The 12,156-nt window shown below is 38.5% G+C and overlaps 1 protein-coding gene across 4 annotated transcripts in view; it reads right to left on the reverse strand.

Annotated features, from left to right (window-relative positions):
- The window catches only part of tbc1d22a (TBC1 domain family, member 22a), a 165,615-nt gene that overhangs the window by 20,974 nt on the left and 132,485 nt on the right, over positions 1–12,156 (reverse strand). For 3 of the 4 annotated variants that reach the window (XM_078942130.1, XM_078942131.1, XM_078942129.1), the window contains one exon: positions 1,712–1,807. The exons of the other annotated variant lie outside the window; for it this stretch is intronic. In XM_078942130.1, coding sequence (XP_078798256.1) covers positions 1,712–1,807 — 96 coding nt within the window. The remainder of the gene's footprint in view (positions 1–1,711; positions 1,808–12,156) is intronic. 4 annotated transcript variants of the gene reach the window in all.

Genomic DNA, 12,156 nt, shown 5'->3' on the forward strand with positions numbered 1-12,156 from the left:
AGAGGCCGCACCGTGGTGCGGGCTTCGTCACTATAGTCTTTGGATTTTGGGGAAAATAGCAAGTCTTTATGAACAAGGGGGCTGGCTAAAGTCCAAGTCAAGACAAATTTTATTGATGTTAAAGACCAAGTCAAGTATCAAGTTACAGCTGTGAAAGTCCAAGTCAAGTCCAAAGTCATCAAATTCCTGACTCGAGTCCAAATCATGTGACTTGGACACACGTGAATTTAGTTGATTTTCAGCATCAACTAAATTAAAATAAATTGAAATTCACTGTTTAATTTAAAAACACTGAACTTGAACTGTTAAAAACGTGTATATATATATATATATATATATATATATAAAAAAGTTAAGATTGGAACAACATATCACAACTTAGGACAAGTGTGCAGGAAATTTAGTCATTTAACATTTATAAGACCGGTCTAAAAAACGCTTAATCAAAAATAAAAAAGGGAAGAACCTGAACTTTTAGCTTAAGTGTCTGTAAACAAGGCAGGTGTGGAGATTTAAAGGAATTCATTCTCAATTCACATTTACTGTTTTTTAAGAAAAGTCTGGGAAATGGGGCTGCTACATTTATGTGGAAGCCATCAATAAAAGTCCTTCTGTTTACCTTGTCCATTTTTTCAGTTAGTAATCGCCTTAAAGCCTCCAGTGTAAACACAGTTGTCCACTGCAGTCAGGTCTAATTAATCATGTCTGAACACTGCCTTGGAAACAACTTTGTCTTTGGAACAATAGCACCAAGGTGTTCCAATTCGCAAAAAAAGTATGCCACACGTGAACTTTTTCCCTTCTCATCCCTTCGTTCTGAAGTTTAATCCGTTCTTCCCCATCTACTCCTCGTCTTTTCCATCTCATTTTTATGAAGATGGACTGTTTGCCCTTGGCACACCACTTGGTAGTCTGTATGGAAAGCCAGACGGGAAGTAGAAACATTGAGAGTTAGGGAGGGAAAGAAAAAAATCTTAAATTCCTTTCTGTGTTCATAGATGTGTCCCTGTAAGGCACTGATGTTATTAAAGAATATATTGATAGTATGAATAAAAACTATTAGAGCAAACAGTTTTTACAAACACCTGAAGAAGGCACAGAAAAAAAAGGTACAACAGAGCAATACATGGAGCAAAAAGAAGTCAAGAAGATATCAAAAGGTAAAAAAAAACAGGACGATATCACATATGAGCAATAGATCACATTTACCGTTTACGCAATTAACAGTTCATAGTTCTTGCAGGCTCTGAAGCGCAGAATAGCAGCCTTGCAACAGTTTATAAAAGTGAAGTGTTTACGCAATCAGCGTAAAATTGTTGTTTCTGTCACAAAGAAAAGTGGCTTTGCAGTGTTATGTGTACACGTTACTAACGTAAAGCGTTGCATCATGATACTAACATATCGGTGCAAAGCCGGTATAAAAAGACGTCAGAAGAAGCTGATTACCGTTGTTCGATTAAAGGGTCGAAGAGTTAAATTATTTCTAAGAGTGTGCGTTATTAAGGGGTCACTTGCGACTTCCTTATCTCTTCCCATCAATCCCCTTTAATTTTGAAGCTACTTATCAGACCTGAACTGTCTGAGGTGTTCTACAGTTTTTTTTTTCAACACTTTTTGTAGATCTGCCGAAAAATTCTGCAAGTGAACATGTGCTATTGAGTTCACTAGAGCTAGTGTCGAGTTTGGGGGATGTTTGTTGAGTCCGGATTACCTGAAAATCCCTCTCCTCCAGGATCTCTTTCCTCCACTTCACCAGGAAGGCAGCACACACGTACAGGTGGAAGTGGGAAAAGCCCTCTGGTTCCGCCTGGCAAAGAACGAAGAAACAAAGTTTTACATTTCAGAGCCTTGAAACTAAAAAAAGCTGCCATCAAAGCTTTGCTTGGCTGTGTAAATGAAAGCTTGAAGGTCTCCAGCTGTGGAGGTTTTCATGTCTTTGGAAAAAAAAAAAACAGGTCAAGGTGCAATATAAAAATTGAACGAGACTCTACCTACAGACATGTATATCAAAAGCAAAAGTCAGGGCTCCAGTATGATTATGGTTCACTTACTTTAGTCTCCATTTGGCTCTATTGACTTGAACTTTGAAACTCCTTTCGTCCCTTCTTTTGTTTAGTGTTTTTAAAGATGCCGTTACCAGGTTTACATAAACTGCTAACTTCATAGTGATATCATTGTGTCAGTGTATGTGTGCATTGGTGACTGAGACTGTGAAGCGTTTTGGGCCTTTAAGTAAGGTAGAAACGTGCTACACAAGTATAGGCCATTTATCATTTACAAGCTGTTTAAAAGAATAAATAGGTGAAGATAACAGAAGACCAAAATATTCAAATGGTCAATATTCAACAGCAGTACTATTATGTTTTTATTAAAGAGTTTTATAAAAAAATCTCGTCTCACAGCGAAAAGGTCACTGGTTCGAATTCCAACTGGGTTCTTTTATTGTGGATTTTGAATTTTTTTTTTGTGTATGTGTGAGTTTTCTCCAGGAAATCCTGTTTCCTCTTACAAAAATCATCCTTCTTGGGTTAATTTATAATTATAATTTGGCTTTAGGTGTGAATGGTTGCGTGACCCTGTGCGGAGCAGCGACCTATCCAGGGTGTAACCCGCCTTCACCCAACAGTAGCTGGGATAGGCTTCAGGAACCCAGTGACCCCAAAAGTGGGATTCAGCTGGTTTGGAAAATGGATTGATGTTTATCTGAACATATAGTATGACCAAAGCACTAAAGCATCTTGTGCTGTATAAGCCATCTTTACATCCAACTGCCAAATTAACCCACAGAGCTGTAAAAAAGTACAGAGGTGTCAATGCTAAATGCTAACACCTTTTATTTTTAAATAACTTTGTTTACACAGCGCCACACCTCATATGACATTCAGAAAGGCCTAGATCCCATTTTAAACAGGTTTATATGATGAAATTAGCAAAAAACACAACTAAACACCAAACGCAATCTTCTGTTGGAGCCATGAAATGTGCATTTGCTGAGTGACAAAGAAAAAGGAGATGAATCGTTTGCGGCACCTTTTATTTCAGCCCCTTGCCACATTTCCCGGAATCTTTCTTATGACTGTGCAATGAGCGGGGGAATTAGGGAGGGTAAAAAAAAAGACAAAGGATGAGATGTTCTCTCTTTTATTAATTTCATGCTGGAGTCCAATAAGAGAGGAGATAATTACAGTTCTGATGAATAAAAGTCACTTATGAGTGTGCCCATTTGAGGGCAAGAAATATCCAAGTATGTGATTCTTCAAAATGCTTCCTCACATGTATGCAGCTGTATAAATATATTTGTAGCTATGCTTAAAAATACAAATTGGAGTGCTTTAAAATTATAAAGCAACAATTGAAGATAAGCACAAAAAACAAGTTAAAAAGGTATTTTCAAAAATACCCTTACATTCCCGGAGACCGTCAGGGAAAATGCTGATGAGGAGCTTTCCACCTGTTTCCCATAAAATTATCTATAAATTCTTTTAAAGAATATTATGTTCTTGTGATTTTGATCAATCTGTTTTGCATTACCATTGTAAAGAAATGCTCCAAATTTGCTGATCTTTATAAACCCATCTTTATCTAGGCAACATAATAACTTTGTAATATATGGCAAAATAAAAAATATCCAAAAAACAGATCAGAGCTGAGGAAACAACAATTCGCTTTCCACTTGATTCGGTTTAAATCTTTCTTTTTGGGTCACAGTTTTGTTTTGGTTAGATGTGTGTATTACAAAACAACAACAAAAAACTAAAAATTCAGAAACAAATCCTTTTTTTTTTAAGTTTCTTTAATAAGCAAGTAACAATGAAGAAAAATCTTTCTGTTGGCTCATACAAAGTCTGGTGTAATGTTACAAGACAATGAATACTAAATCCTTCCAAAATGTAGTCCACCGTGTATTTGACACTTTCATTATAAACATAGGGAAATGCAGTAGAGATGCAACGATTCATTTTCCCAACAATGCGGTCGGTTCAATGGTGTCTCATACGGTTCGGTTTTCAATCAAGAATTGTGGCATCCCCAGTCATAGAGAGTTCATATCATTCAACACCTATTTGTTTAGATACAGGAATTGGTGGTGTGGAAAATCCGGTACTTCAATCCACCAAGGGGCAATAAATCTCAAGCAAAGGGAGGTAATTTCTTCTTTAAGTTAACACAGTGTGATGGCACAGTCTAAATCCAAATAAAAACTCTTTATGGAGACCAATAATCCGTTAATAGGCAATTAACCGTTTTAACTAGGCAGACTTTTTTTGTGATAAAAGTAGGGTTTTTATATCTCATTACATATAAATGATTAGAGCATTAACATTAAGAGTTAACTTTTAATGCAGTGGTCTAATTACAGATAGGGGTCTGTAAACGGATAACCAGCTCACTCTAATGTCATTTGGAAATTTGGAAAGAGTTGTTTAACTGTTGTTTTTTTTCCCCCCTATGTGTGTGCAAATGTGTGTGTTGGCTGACAGAAACAATTACAGGAAAACAGCCATTCCCGTAAATATGGTGACAGAAAGCTAAAGTCAAAGGAAGATTACATCTGATGGCTTCTTTGAAAGTAATGTTGATGTTTGAGAGATGACTGCTGGCAAAAAGAGGACATAATGAAAAAACATGAATGTAAAAAATAGAAATGTGCAGAGGTCAAACAAAAGGGAATCTGTGACAGATAGTTTGGAGGGGGAAAAAGAAACGCAAGTTTGTTCAAGTGAGCCCATGTAACCTTATCTGCTCCAACAGACAGTTTTAATAATATTATGGATCAAAACACATTGCTTTCCTATGTTCTTGAGATTGACAACAATCTTGGATTTTTTCTTTTTTTCCAGTCTTATGACTTGTCAGGATTTAGAAAAGATAAACTCCTGACTGACATCTCTCAAAGCCTTTCATGTCAAGGTTGCCTTGCAGTGCAAACAACAAGAAACTTGGAGGTTTGAGAATTATATTTAAGGATGTTTACCACTAAAAACAAGATGAATTTGAGAGACTGCTCCATAAACAACCCTTTAATTAGCAGCCATGGTGCCTTTTCCTGGTTGGGTTTGCTGCTGCAAAATACATAAAGGAAGACGAGTTTGTTTTGTAAATCCTGAAATTATTATCTGTCTGGCACATATATGTACAGGAGTAGAGAGGAAAATGCTCTCAGAAAGCAATGTTTCATCAATTATTGTGTAGCTGTGTTTTTTTGTGTTAATGGTGTGTGTCAGTGGGAAAAAAATAACACCAAATACACTTTAAATGTAACTACCTTTTCAATATTGATCTGCAGAGACTGACCAAAACTAAAATATTGTAATGTGATATTAAAAAATGAAAGATCTAAAGCTAAAAACACACGATGAGTGTTCAGGAATGCGCTTAGGCCCGGTGTAAATGTAACATAAGGCAAAGCCAAGCATGAGGAAGACCTACAAATGGTCCTCTTAGAACTTATGTCATTTATAAGACGCACACAATTACAAGGCGCGTTAAGCGAGACAAAAGAGTTTGAGATAACTCAGTCAGTCTTTCTTGACTGTGTTCACAGTAACTGTAGAACGTGTTTACAACGTGCTACACATTAGACACATTGAAGCGTTAGGATATTCACAATACCTGTAACTCCCAACCGTGTTTGTAACACACAAAAAACACATATGTACCGCTAAAACAAACATTACAGTGACTACACCAACTTAATAGCTTGTTGGTAACATGCAAAAAAAAAAAACATTTTCACAATAACACCCAATTTTGTTTGGAATTTGCGTAAAAATAAAAAAAAGGCTAACATTTTTTCAGAGCGCCGTGTACATCTCAAAACTACAGCCACAAGGGGGCCCAAGACTGGATAAATACAGAGGGTTGAGTCAGGAAAGGCATCTGACATAAACCATTGCCAAAGCAAATACGCAAATCTGTGAGGTTTCTGTTGTTTAGTTTGTTTTTTATGCTGTTTTGGTCATGTTCTGAGTTGCCCCGTCTGTCACACCAGATTCAGGTAGTTCATCCACAGCTGGTCTTCATTTAGTTAATTAGCCTCAGTGTATAAAGGTGTCTGGTTTTTAGTTCCTCAGTGTCAGGTCATCTACTCTGCCACCTTTTTGTTGCTCCCATGGTTTTGTCATGGTAAATGGTAAATGGCGTATACTTATATAGCGCTTTTCTACCTACAAGGCCCGAAGCGCTTTACAGTCACAGACCCATTCACCCACTCACACGTTCACACACTGGTGGCGGCTCCGCTGCTGAACACAGGCACCCGCCTACCACCCAGGTGGGGTTCAGTGTCTTGCCCAAGGACGCATTGACTCATGGGCGTGCAAGGCGGGAATCGAACCTGCAATCTTACGATCATGGGTCGACCGCCTTACTGCTACACCACGGCCGCCCCACAATGTTTCAGTTTGTTTCTTAAATGTTTTATTTTCTGTCACCATGCCTGGTCTCTTCCATTTTAGGACCTCCACCACCAGCTCAAGGTTGGATCACACTAGGGATCAGCTCTGAGCTTCTTCCTGTTTGCAATAGTGATGGACAGACTGATAGATGAGGTTAAACAGAAATCACTAAGGACTATAATGTTTGAAAACAATATTGGGATTTGTAGCGAGAGCACAGGACAGGTGGAGGAGAAGTCAGAGAGGTGGATGTTTGCCCTAAAAAAAGGAGAGAAACGAAGGCTAGCCACAGTAAGATGGAGTACATGTGTGTGAATGAAAGGGACCCAAGTAGAAGAGTGAGGTAACAGGGAGAAGTGATAAAGACAAAGGAGGATTTGAAGGATCTAGGGTCAACAGTGCTGAGTAATGGAGAGTGTGAAAAAGTGAGTGCAGGTACATTGGAGTGAATGGAGAAAAGTATCAGGTGTGATGTGTGATAGAAGTGTTTCAGCTCAAAAGAAAGCAAAGGTGAGAGCAGCCATGTTGTTAGGCCTAGAGGCACTGAGGAAAAGACAGAAAGCAGATCTGGAGGTAGCAGAGATGAAGATGCTGAGGTTCTCTCCGGGAGTGACCAGGATGGATAGAATCAGGAATGAGTAAATGTTAGTGCAGGGGTCCCCAAACCCCCCCGCTACCAGTCCCTGGGCCACATGGTACTGGGCCACCGACAGAAAAATAACCTACGTTAACTTAAATTATTTCAGATTTTTTTATTTTTCGATACTGAAGGTACTTTTATTTTGGAAAACTAAAGAATTCCATTCACCTCATTTGTCTGTCTGTATGTGTCACATGACTTGAAGCAGCCGCTCAGACCACTAAGTTAGTAGGCCAAAGCTCAAAAGCAAATACAAACCAAACAATAAAATGTATTTGAAAAGTTAAAAAATAAAACATTAGAGGATGCAAGATCTACTTTCAACTACACTCATTCATTTTTTTCGTTTCTGCTGCCTTGTTTAGGAGCATTTGCTCTAGTTTAGCTGCTTGCCGTGGCATGAGAGTAAATGATAAATGAAGGGTCAGTGAAACACATACAACACGGACGAGTAGGTATATGAGTGGCACTAAAAAAAGACTATTTATCAGTGCCCGGAGATCTTAAAAGTTTAACTTTCTTTGGTTTGAAGTGAACCTCCATCTATTTCCATTGCCATTTGTCCTCCGCTCTCTTGATCCATCACCTCTTTTACTCTCATTAAACAAAAATCTGCCACTGGCTTCCCTGTTTGTTCCTCGTTAATATAACTGAAAAATATTCCACAGAGTAGGGAGGAATTCCACTGTATTAAAAATCTTGGTGTATAGATAACTCCACCATTAACTTGGGATCTGTCCTGTCTACAGGTAGCCTGTTTGCCTATCAACACCCTGTTTACTATGTTTTAGTGCAGCTCAATCACTTGTTTGACCAAGAATTTTAAATGAAGATTCTGAGAAGCTGCTCAATCTACCATGATGTCAGAAGATAGAGGAACAGAAACCATGTTTCATATAGATTTACAAAAGTCCTGACATTTAACGGCTCCTCTCAGTGCTTTGTCCTTCTTGTGGATAACGCTGGTGGTCACACATTTGACTTGCTCCGCTATGGCGTCCGCATCGAATTTTTCCTTCCCAACACCACCTCCAAGTTCTCCAAGTTTGATGACGGGCCGGGCCAAGCGCAGGGGTTTGGGGTAGTGGGACAGAGAAGCAGAGATCTGTTGCTCTTTCCGAGCTTTTCCACTCAGCTCCTCATGGTGTTTGATCCAACCACGCCCCACAGAGCGGCTGCTTTGGAGCTCCTTCATCTCCAGCGAGCAGCACACAGTGTCTAGGATTACGCAGAGTTTTGAAATTTGGCTGCCAGCACCTGCTGGCCAGACGAGGCACTAATAGACGTCTTTCTTCAAGGCCAATCCAGAATACTCAAGGACGAGCTAGCTGCAAGGGAGGTTTCCGGATGAGCTGGAGAAGCTGACCGATCTGGCCGCCCGCATCAATCGGAGGATGAGAGCGAGTAGAACATCACTCTACAGACTTCTCTCCATTGTTCTTGTGTGTTCTCCGTCGGTGCAATCTGACTCTCAAGCCCCATCTCTGGATTCTACTTCTTCCTCCAAACTCATGCTGCAGGGATTAGGACGTCTCTTCTCTGCTGAATGCCGGAAGCGCATGGGAGCGGAGCTGTGTTCGTTCTGCCTCCTTTCTTTGTTTGATTACGTATTTTGTAAAATAAATCTTTGGACCTTGCTACTGTAAGTGTTTGTGGTTCGATCCTGCATTTGGGTTTCCTCTTTCTTGCCCGACTGTGACAAAGGCAAAAAAAAAAAGAAGTTTTTTTTTATGTAATATTCAAGTTAAAGCCAGGAAAGTGTAAACTGGCAAAAAAATTAAAAATAAATAAATAAACTTTACTCTACTGAACAAAAACTGGAGCTTTTAATGCTAAGATATTTAAATAAAAATCTTATGACTAAAACATGGAGTAGTTCTAGCCCCCATGATAACAAATATTTATTCTGTCATGCTGAAAGATAAACTGAAATGCAAATAATTTAGCAAATGTTATTATAAAATGCAAATAGCTGGCCTGGAACCTCAACATGCCCCCACCTCTCTGCTCTCCATTAGCACTTGTTTTCTGCTCCAGCCGCTCATCCACCACTGCAGCTCCAGGCCTTCTTCAAATCATCATTTGTAAACCGTAGGTGACTGTCAAACTTCTCCTCCACTGTTGAGCTCAGTTTCCCCCTCTTTTGTCACAGCAGCCATATTGGTTGAGACTGGGTAAAGGAGGTGTGCCCGGGCAAAAGGTGATACGGGAAGGGGGAATGTGCATTAGGGGGTAGGCAAAGGAGAAGGAAGAGGACACGCATGGTGCCCTGAAACTATGGAAGCGATTCTGTAGCATAAATAAAAAGCAAAGTCAAAACCAGAAATGCTTTTTCATTTTCAAAATGAAAAAGCATTTTTTGACTCAAAAATATAATGAAAAAGCAATCCACCAAAATGCTTTTTCATTTCCTTCCTCAACACAGCTTATTCTGTCACTTAATTAAAATTAAAATGAAAATGGTATTTGACATTTTATTTTCAAGACGTTCTCTGGTAAATGTGTAGCATAATTCATTTAAAATGTCTGATTTGACAATTAAAATGGATTAATAAAAATGCTTTTTAATTTTCAAAATGAAGCTGCATTGTTTGACTCAAAATTAAAAAGAAAAAGCAATACTTCAAAATGCTTTTTCATTTTATACCTCAACACAGCTTTTTCTGTCACTTAATTAAAAGGATAAATTAATTAGTGACAGCTATCTTATTGCAAACAAGTTGGTGCAAACATACAAACCATTTTCGGATGGTGAACTTAAAAAAAAAAATGCTGAGGGCTGCAGAAGACCTGTGCCCCAAAAGGCAGTCAACCTTTGCACCTTTGCAAAAGTCAAAAGTTGCACCTTTGTAAGTCTGTCAAGGATCACGATTGCAGATACAACAAAAAATTCCAGTCATTTATTGCATTTTCGGTCTATTGATGAAAGCTCCGACAGCACAGATTTTGCACAACTATCCATATTTATTAGAGGTGTTGAAGAGATGTCACAGCAGAGTTTCTTGAGTTGGTTCCTATGATGGACACAAAAACAGCTGATGACATAGTCAGCTCTCTAGTTACTGCACTGGACAATGTTGGATTGAACTGGTCATGTGATGTCAGTCTGGTCACTGATGGCGCCCCATCAAAGGTCAGGACGAAGGACGGTGTTGCCACAAAATTCAGGCAGCCAACAAGGAAAAGATTCTTGGAGATTTCATTGTGTTTTGCACACTTGAATGACAGTGAAATGTGTTGCTGCACAGGATCTGAATCCTGATGTTGATGGCAGGGTGAAGTTTCAGGAGAGAATGAGAGGTTAACTCCAAATTCTGATGTTCACAAATGTTTGCAAGTTTAATTTAGTTTAATTTTTCATTGATTTGCACATTTACATTTTAGGCAAGGTGTTTCATTGTTTTCCCTACTTGACCTTTTGACTTCTTGACTTTAATACATTCTCCAGTGTCAGATGTAAAGAATTCAGTGTTTAATATTGAATAAAACATTTTTTTTTTATAAAATGCATTTTATTTGAGATTCATTGGCCTATGTGAATGAATGTGTGATAATAAGTGATTATGCTCCTATGTTGGTTGAGGCATTTTTTCCAACAGGGAAATAAACAAAAACAAAGCTACAGATAACAAGCTGAACATAGGTTACTGGTTCGGCCCACTTGAGATCAGACGAGTTGAATCTGGCCCCCGAGTCAAACTGAGTTTGACACCCCTGGTTTAGACTACTACTGGGAAGCTAACTCAAGAGCCCTTTCACTGTAGCAGTGGGGTTTCCCAGGAAACTCCCACCTACAGGACCTCCCACTCCGGCTAGTAGTTATAAGAAGAATCAGCATTAATTTCTGAAACTAATTGTTTTCTGACACAAAATCCTCCAACAAAGTGACAGAAACTTAGTTCATAGAAATTCCTCTGATTTTCCTCTGAAACCACATTTGTAGCACACAAACACGCTTAACACACTTGAAAACAAATCCAAAATGTTTGCTCTCCCAGTTTCTTAAACGTTTCGCAATTGATCAAATCCGGAATGCCTCTGTGTTACCTTATCTGATCCCAATGGTCGAACAGCCTGGCCAGTATACAGACATGCTCAATAAATGCCAGATACAAATGGATTCAATTCAAAGTTATACGCAGATTACATTTTTCCAAACTTAGACTGACCTGAATGTATGACTCTGTGACCCCCTCATGAAAGATTGCAAATGCATTTTGGCGTTGTCCAGCTTTTTGGCTCCAAATACTTAATTGGTTTACAATTCAATTTGGGAAGAATGTGCCCCTGGAGAGTACACTGGCAGTACTTGGATCACCTTCTTCTTTAAAATAGTTTTCTTTTCCCCAGTAAAAACTACTCAAAAAAGGGTTTATCCAGCTGCAAAGAAACTCATCCTGTTACAATGGAAGTCTTACTCTGCCCCATGTGTTAAGAGGCGGTTGAATGAAACGGTGTTTGTGGCTAAAGTAGAGCAAATAAGATTTGATAGGAAAAATAATCCAGCACTGGTTAGTAAGATTTGGCCATTCTTAAAGGTTTTACAAGATAAATGATATAAATGATACCTTGATTTATATATTCTTCCCTATTGCATGCCCCTTTTTCAACTTTCCTTACTTTTGTTTGCACTTTCCTCCTTTCCTAATTTTTGATGAAGTTGTTCAAATATGCTGACAAAAATGTTGTTTTAGCATGGGAATTTTGCACCAGATATTGTGTACACTTAAAAAATAAATTTAAAATTTAAAAGAAAAAAGCCAGACTAAAAACCCTAAACAAATGTTACTACTCAAACTCAATTAGAAATAAGGGTATTTACAATAACAAAAAACCTTGCTTGGAACTAAAAAGAAAACCCCAACAGGCAGACATTTTGAAGGAGCACCATGAACCTCTCAAAATTGCTTTACCATTGGTAAGCGCAACAATAATTAATCCATGTAAAGCGTGTACTGGATTGCAAGGTTCACTGTTGTTGTTTTTTTTAGATTAAGACTTTTAAGTGCACCTTTTAGTGCGGAAGATAGGGTACTCAGAAATGCAATTTTAAGCTTAATTTTCTTGTTTTCCATCTTAGAGAAACACCACAAGAACAATTTTCATCAGAGTGAGTCC

This window comes from Oryzias latipes, chromosome 23 (assembly GCF_053564925.1).
Source record: "Oryzias latipes strain Hd-rR chromosome 23, Olatipes_Hd-rR_3.1".
NCBI lineage: Eukaryota > Metazoa > Chordata > Actinopteri > Beloniformes > Adrianichthyidae > Oryzias > Oryzias latipes.